This window comes from Ricinus communis, chromosome 5 (genome assembly GCF_019578655.1).
Source record: "Ricinus communis isolate WT05 ecotype wild-type chromosome 5, ASM1957865v1, whole genome shotgun sequence".
In the NCBI taxonomy this organism is placed as follows: domain Eukaryota; kingdom Viridiplantae; phylum Streptophyta; class Magnoliopsida; order Malpighiales; family Euphorbiaceae; genus Ricinus; species Ricinus communis.
The window spans coordinates 27,144,851-27,153,222 of record NC_063260.1 but is presented as its reverse complement, the minus strand read 5'-3'; the positions used below and the strand labels follow the sequence as shown (position 1 = coordinate 27,153,222).

The following is an 8,372-nucleotide window of genomic DNA, read 5'->3' as shown; positions in this document are numbered from 1 at the left end:
TATTTGAGTGAGTTGATATTGATAATTATTTGGAATTATAATGACCAGACTCCACAGGTTTGGCAGTCAACTGTCAAGTTGGAATTCAGAAACAGAGGGATTGATTATTATTATTATCATTGAATGATTGTTGCCTGCAAAAAAATCTACAAGCCCCACTCCTCTGCACTTCACGACATGGGATTCAGATGTTTACCTCTGCTTTATATTCCACCGTTCATTTTTCTTCCTTTCTTTCTTTATTATTATGACAATTATTCTTTAAATTTATTGGAAAAAAAAAAAAAAACAAGAAGCAATAAAATTTGAGTGAAAGGTCCTTTCACGGGCGACAGGCATATCGTTTCATAGCTGATGGCTCACCTTTGAATTGGACCCACTCCCACAGTCCCACTTACTGGTAATTACGGTGTCGTTTTTTCTCCCACCTAGGGAATATAAAAACAAAAAAGAAAATAAAAATAATCTAAACGGCCTCAAGTTTCTGGGATATTCCTGCGCTCTGATCACCAGATGCGATGGAGGATGGGACCCATATTCACGTGATTTCATGGACCCAGATCCTGAGGTGCCTAATGAATGGTGGCATCTGTAACCATTATCATAACCCCACGTGTAATATTACGTCTACCTATTCGCGCACTACAAATCCCCACCTCCCTGCTAGCAAAAATTTCAGTGAGAGCTAGGAGTGGACTTAGCTTACAATTTAACAAAATCACTTCACCTCCTCCACTCCAGGAACACATACTAACAAACTCCTTTGCTTAAGCTTGTAAGTAGCTCTTTTCTGTTTCTGTTTGGTTTTCTTTAACATTTCTTTTGATTTAGTCGAGTGATTTTCTCGTTAGTTTGTTGTTTTCAAATTCACTACTAAAAAAAAGTAATAATTCTTTATTTATATCCATCATTTTTTTGTTTATAAAAAAGAAGATTTGACATCATTGTTTAATCAAGAAACCGATATCTTACAGGGAGAGTGGTGGTATGGCTAGTACAGTAACAGCAGCTGCCCAGTTCGTGTCAAGAAGCTCACAGCTGAACAGCCATGAGTCGTCTCAGACTGGAATGAAGTCTCAAAGCATAACTCACAATGGTTTAAGGAGCGTGAACATGGTGGATAAGCTCCAAATGAGGTCACTTGCTACTAAAGCTGGAAAAAAAGTGCCAAGTGCAGTTCAGAAGGACAGGCCATCTTGCAGCATTGTTTGTGGACAAGGAATGAACTTAGTGTTCGTTGGTGCTGAAGTTGGTCCGTGGAGCAAAACTGGTGGACTCGGCGATGTTCTTGGTGGACTTCCTCCTGCCTTGGCTGTGAGATCTTCTTATTATTTTTTCTCTTATATCGAATGATACAGTCTCTGTTTCTAGTTATGCTTAATTTGTCCCAATTGTCGTTGCTCAGGCAAGAGGTCACCGTGTCATGACTGTCTCTCCCCGCTATGACCAGTATAAGGATGCTTGGGACACATGTGTCTTGGTTGAGGTAATAATTATTTCTGTTTCATGTTCCTTTTTCTACATTTGGTATCTATCCCAGTCGATTTCAAGTTTCTAATATCTCTTATTTGCAGATTACAGTTGGTGACAGAGTTGAAACTATTCGCTTCTTCCACTGCTACAAGAGAGGAGTTGATCGTGTCTTCGTCGATCACCCAATGTTCCTTGAGAAGGTTCGATACTATCTCTTACTCATTCTTGTTTCCAAGGCCAATCATAAGATAGAATGTTCAAAATTTCGTATTTTACCTCTCAAACTCTAAAGTTTCAATACTTAGGTGTGGGGCAAAACTGGATCTAAAATCTATGGCCCAACAGCAGGATTGGACTACAAAGACAACCAACTACGTTTTAGCTTGCTGTGCCTAGTAAGTCATGCATCTTCTTTTTCTTTATCACCATCTATTTATATAAATCTATTTTCTTCAACTGTATCTATGTGATATATAAAAAGAAATTTACTATCAACTTTTGCTTCCACTTATTCAGCTGTCTAGCAGTTGGATGGTAAAATGTGTATGCATAGCAAAAGAAGTGTTGCCGATTACTATGTATGGCAGATAGTAGTTTTCACAACTTTAGTATACTTTTACAGCTAATTTATGGATAATTAAATTTTCCTGTTGCTTTCAGGCTGCTCTGGAAGCCCCAAGAGTTCTGAACTTAAACAGCAACAAAAACTTCTCGGGGCCATATGGTATGCTTCTCTGCAATAAAGTATTAGATTTTCTATTCTCTATGAAAAAGTATCCATCTTGAACATGCCTTTTGCTGTCTTAAATTCTTAATGCAGGAGAGGATGTAGTCTTCGTCGCTAATGATTGGCACACTGCTCTCCTCCCATGTTACCTGAAAGCCATGTACAAACCCCATGGGCTTTACAAAAATGCCAAGGTATGGTTCTCTTGATTTCTGGGAATCGAACCATTTGCAATTCTAGCTAGCTTGGAAGTGTTATGCGAGATTATTGACCTTTTTCTTTTTCCAAATTGATGGCAGGTTGCCTTTTGCATCCACAACATCGCATACCAGGGCAGATTTGCCTTCTCAGACTTCTCACTTCTAAATTTGCCAGATCAATTCAAAAGCTCCTTTGACTTTATTGATGGGTACCATTTGCATTCAAGTTACTAATTCAATTACGACTTGGAATAAAGATTGATTTATGAGTATTGCCGAGTATTTAAGACTTATTTGCTCTTTGTAGGTATGACAAGCCAGTCAACGGAAGGAAAATCAATTGGATGAAGGCTGGAGTTTTGGAATCAGACAGGGTTTTGACTGTGAGTCCATACTATGCAGAGGAAGTTATTTCTGGAGTGGAAAGAGGTGTGGAGCTGGATAACATCATCCGTAAAACTGGTATTTCTGGAATCATAAACGGTATGGATGTCCAGGAGTGGAATCCTGCTACAGATAAATACATTGGTATCAACTACGATGCCACAACTGTAAGTACTTTATAGGAAGTTTTAAGTTCTCAAACAATACAGCTCTGATGGTAAAGAGGATGATTTTTGGGAGTTTTTCTTTGTTCAGGTTACAGAAGCAAAGCCTTTATTGAAGGAAGCCCTTCAAGCAGAAGTTGGGTTGCCTGTTGATAGGAACATTCCTTTAATAGGATTCATTGGTAGATTAGAAGAGCAGAAAGGTTCAGATATCCTTGTTGCAGCTATTTCACAATTGGCTAAATACAATGTGCAAATTGTAATCCTTGTAAGTATCACAAATTAAGAATTAGGAAAGTCTATTCTAGGGTTACTGCTAATTGTGAGAAACACAATATTGAAGCCTAATGATATGATATTTTCTTTCCTTCAGGGCACTGGCAAAAAAGCCTTTGAAAAGCAGATTGAGCAACTGGAGGTACTGTACCCTGATAAATGTAGAGGAGTGGCAAAATTCAATGTCCCATTGGCCCACATGATCATTGCTGGAGCTGATTTTATGTTGATCCCAAGTAGATTTGAGCCCTGCGGTCTCATTCAGTTGCATGCAATGCGATATGGAACAGTAAGAACGCTACTAGTCTGAGTTTTTTTGTTGTTGTCTAAATTGGTGATTGGCTGTTAATTACTTTAACTTCTGCTAATTTGATGCAGGTCCCCATTGTTGCCTCCACTGGTGGTCTTGTTGACACTGTTAATGAAGGTTACACAGGATTTCAAATGGGAGCCTTCCATGTTGAAGTGAGTAGAGCGCAATTCTTCTAGTCAAGTTTAACCTGATTACTCTCTTAATACTGAACTAACAAGAATCCTTGACGGAAAATTTTTCCAGTGCGACAGAGTTGATCCAGCTGATGTAGCTGCAGTAGTTAGAACTGTAGTACGAGCTCTTGCCACTTATGCCACTGCTGCTTTAAAAGAAATGGTCTTGAATTGCATGGCCCAAGATTTCTCATGGAAGGTTTGTACATCACTTACACTAAGCACGAAAGGTAGCATGTCTAGAGAGAAACCAATATTACGAAAGTGTCTTTCAGTACCTGACTTGCAAATTGAATTAATGCAGGGACCGGCAAGATTGTGGGAGAAGATGCTCCTAGGCCTAGAGGTTGCAGGCAGCGAGCCTGGCATTGAAGGCGAAGAGATCGCTCCTCTTGCTAAGGAAAACGTTGCCACTCCTTGAGCAGAGCAGCATGGATTATATTTTTGACGCAGTCAGTATTATTGACTATAGTAGTTACATTAATGCATAGATAAAGTCCTGCAAGCCTGCTGGTGGCTATGCAGCTTCGCAACAGAACCATAATTTTTTTTATTCCGTTATCCTTTTTTTCTCTTCTCAAAGATGAATCGTCGTTGAATCAAGAGTGAAGAGAATCCATAACTAACGTGTGTAAATCCTCGTTGCGGGGAACCAAGAAAAGAGAATGCACAGACTCTGCCAGGCCTTATGTGAGTAAATAAAAGTTCAGTGTAATCCTGATAGAGGAGCATGTGTGAACTTTCATATTTCTGGTCCTTTTTACTTTTTCTTCTATTCCAAGCATTTATGTTCCTAAAACTAAAATATGTGTATTCGTTGGAGTTGTGTTGCAATTTCTTCAAGTCTGGCTTCTGAGTTATGTTACAACTTCTGCAGCTTTTTCCTTTTCATAGAAGAACTGCCTTAAATTAAAGAGCTTGTAATATAAATTCAGAGTCGAAGAACATAGGCCAGTCTAACATCAGTCTTGCTTGATTATTAGCCGAAGTTCAAGATTGGTTTCAGAGAACGAATCCATCTGAGGCCTATTATTCAATTTATTTCCTGAACAAGTAATTGCAAAGTAGTTGGTAATCCATCTGGATTTTAAACTTCTCCTTCTTGCTCGCCAACTCGTAGCCAGTTGTTCTGGTTTGTGTCTTCTCTTATGGCGTGTGTTAAACCATACTATATAGAATGGATTCAACTTCTTTCTAGCACTTTCAATAACTTTGTTTTTAATTCTTGAGTTTAAGTTGTCATTAAAGCTCCCAGTCCAATAAAATTTTTATAAATAATAAAATAAAATAACAACAACTTATAAATGCTAATAATCAGTTTTAATTATTTTAGCATCAGTTGAACTTATTTCATAAAATAACTTTACACTTAATCCATTTTCACCTCCCATCTTCATCAACCATAAAAGTTATCAAAATATAAATGAAATTCTTATAAATAAATTTAAAATATGAAGAATCTATATTAGATAACCTGGTTAATTTATATATTATAAGATTATCATCATATTGAATAAAATCAACAAGATCCGAACAGATGAATTTATCACTTACAATCTAAATAAAAAATAGTATCAAAATATATATAATGATAGACACATAATTAAATAAGCGAGGGCAATAGTATCCCACTAAAATAGTAAAGATACGAAGTGCTTAATTAAAATAAGGCAGCCAAGTTGTAAGAACCTAAGATTACTAAAGGGATGGATATTTGTGGCATAGGAGTTAGTGGCTACTTTTTTTGTCGTATCAACAATCATAACATTAATTTTCAATTAATGAAGACTTCATAGTGACAGCATGTTCTGGGAGATGGAATTCTGGTAGCATATGATTGGTAGAAAATAAAATACAAAGTCTCGAAATTGCAGCTAAGCTTGAATGGTGCCAATTTATAAACAGAATCAAACCAATAAAATGGGTTAGAAAGATGAAGTTAGAGAAGAGAATTCAATCGATGAAGTCACCGAAAGGTACTCACATTTGCTTTGCTTTGCTTTGCATGCATGGCACGTATCCTATGCCAATTCCTTGTGTCGTTTCTCTTCAAAGGCTAATATTACAAAACTGAATCAAAAAAAATGAAAAATAAGAAAATGGAAGCCTCTCAATTGGAAATGGTGACCATGTGAAGTGTGTCGGACAAGACTGACCCATGTGGACCCCACCCATTAGCCAGTAAAGCATCCAACGATCATACCTATTTCCCTTCTTCCTCCTTCCTTTGGTTTCTTTGTTGCTTTTTTCTTTAACAAAACTAAAAATTAAATGGCAATAATAACTTTTAACTTCTCCTGCAAACAGTATCATCTTTTAAACGCCGCCTCTAATTTAATTTGCCCTCTCTGTCTCTCTAACTTTGCATAAATCTCCCACTTTTCTTATCCTTCTTCCCTCAACTCTCAACTCTCGACCAGCCATTGCTTTCAAAGTTTGCATCTACCACTGAACTACTTTCTGCCCACGCCGAAAGCCTACTGCACTACACTAAACTTGCCCAATTTCTTCCTCACTCCACCTCTCTACAATAAACAGATCAAGTTCCAAACTTTCTTTCTCTACACAAATTATGGGGTTTACTAGATTCTACTACTTTACTTCTCTAATTTTTTCCATTTCAGGTACTATATCTCTCTCAAAGTCTCTTCCCTTTTTTTTTTTTTTATTCATCTTTTGGGTTCTTTAAATTTGTTAAGAACATTTCTTTTTCCACTTTGTGGTGTAGGTATTCTGGTAATGGTGGATTCAATTGGTATAAATTACGGACAGGTAGCGAATAATCTTCCATCACCGGATAATGTAGTACCTCTAGTTAAATCAATCGGAGCTACTAAAGTAAAACTCTACGACGCAGATCCAAGGGTGCTTCGTGCATTTGCTAATACTGGAGTAGAATTCATTGTCGGACTTGGAAATGAGTACCTTTCCAAAATGAGAGATCCAGATAAAGCTCAGGCTTGGGTTAAATCAAATGTTCAAGCCTACTTACCCGCTACCAAAATCACCTGTATCACTGTTGGCAACGAAGTTTTAACCTTTAACGACACTTCTCTTAGCGATAACCTCCTTCCTGCAATGCAAAGCGTGCACACTGCGCTTGTTAACTTAGGGCTTGATAAACAGGTTAGTGTTACAACAGCTCATTCTCTAGCCATTCTAGAAACCTCTTATCCTCCATCTGCAGGTGCTTTTCGCCGAGATCTTGCCCCCTGTGTTACTCCAATTTTAAATTTCCACGTCAAAACAGGATCCCCTTTTTTGATTAATGCGTACCCTTATTTTGCATACAAAGCGAATCCTAAGCAAGTGAGTTTAGATTTTGTTCTCTTTCAAGCTAATCAAGGTGTCGTAGATCCAGTCTCCAATCTGCACTATGATAACATGTTGTTTGCTCAGATCGACGCTGTTTACTCAGCTTTATCGTCTTTAGGTTACAAGAAGTTACCGGTTCATATATCGGAAACCGGTTGGCCATCGAAAGGAGATGGTGATGAGGCAGGTGCTACTCCTGATAATGCTAAGAAATACAATGGAAATCTGATTAAGACTATTTGTCAAAGGAAAGGAACTCCAATGAGGCCAAGCACTGACTTGAATATTTATGTGTTTGCTCTATTTAATGAGAATATGAAGCCTGGACCTACTTCTGAGAGAAATTATGGTTTATTTAAACCTGATGGAACCCCCGCTTATTCACTTGGAATTTCATCAACCGAGGTCGTCGCTACTAATACTACTAGTCCGAGTGTAACCGCCGGACCTCCACCAGCTGCGCCGGAGAGTTCTTCCACTGGCTACTTGTCCATTTCTAGTGCAAAGGTGAGTTTCTTTCAATTTTTTCTTTAAAAAATATATAACTCACCTAACCTGACAACACTGGCGTTGATGCCCATGTGTTGATGAATCAATGATAAGAGCGCCATTAGTTGCGCGTCCTAATTTGGTTGATTGACCGTTCCTTTTCGTTTTGATTTAATTTAGCATAATAATAAGTGGAGCTATCATTGGCAGGACACATATAATGGCGTGATTGGGCATGCTTTGGTTGTTCTGGCGATTATCATCTGCAAGGCCTTCACCTAAACCAATCAACCGTTATTGACCAACAAAAAAGAAAAAGAAAGGAAACAATCAACCGTTGAAAGTAATGGAAAGAGAGAATAAGAGGCAGCTTCGGAGATTGGGAAAGGTTAAGTTCTCTCCAGTTCTGTTCCTTTACTTGTGCGCTGCAATTTGTGCAAAGCCAAAGCATCCATCTTTAGTTTAAGTTGACTGTCGGAATGCGCCACCTTGCTGGGGTATAAATTCCCAATGACCTCCAAAATCTTCTTAATTGGGCCCTTTGCTAAAACCCATCTTTTTTGTTGATAATTGTTGCCTTTTGTGGGTAGGCCAGCCTTTTTTCTTTTTTTATTTCAGGTTGATTAAAGATCGAGTTGGGATCCTTTTTTTTTTTTCTTTTCTTTTCTTTTCATCTTTTTAGCTGGCAATTGGCCATGAATTAGTGACTTTGCAGGGGATATATTCTATTTTCGTAATAATTCTTTTAGGATATTGATTTTGTTCATGAAGAGAGATCTGTATCCTCTTTGAATTTATTGAATTTATTAAATTATTTATATCTTCTTTTCCATTTGGAACTAAATAGTAATAATAATA

The 8,372-nt window shown here is 37.7% G+C and overlaps 2 protein-coding genes across 2 annotated transcripts; both read left to right on the top strand.

Annotated features, from left to right (window-relative positions):
* Positions 1-612: 612 nt before the first annotated feature.
* Positions 613-4,570, top strand: LOC8288864 (granule-bound starch synthase 1, chloroplastic/amyloplastic). Its single transcript, XM_048374675.1, has 14 exons — positions 613-775; positions 975-1,314; positions 1,406-1,486; positions 1,575-1,673; positions 1,779-1,868; positions 2,134-2,197; positions 2,294-2,394; positions 2,500-2,609; positions 2,708-2,951; positions 3,040-3,216; positions 3,322-3,513; positions 3,603-3,689; positions 3,781-3,909; positions 4,015-4,570. The coding sequence occupies exons 2-14, from the start codon at positions 988-990 to the stop codon at positions 4,129-4,131; spliced, it is 1,818 nt and encodes a 605-aa protein (XP_048230632.1). The 5' UTR covers positions 613-775; positions 975-987; the 3' UTR covers positions 4,132-4,570.
* Positions 4,571-5,939: 1,369 nt separating this feature from the next.
* On the top strand, positions 5,940-8,332 carry LOC8288863 (glucan endo-1,3-beta-glucosidase 11). Its single transcript, XM_002518884.4, has 3 exons — positions 5,940-6,334; positions 6,439-7,532; positions 7,725-8,332. The coding sequence occupies exons 1-3, from the start codon at positions 6,283-6,285 to the stop codon at positions 7,794-7,796; spliced, it is 1,218 nt and encodes a 405-aa protein (XP_002518930.1). The 5' UTR covers positions 5,940-6,282; the 3' UTR covers positions 7,797-8,332.
* The last annotated feature ends 40 nt before the right edge of the window (positions 8,333-8,372 follow it).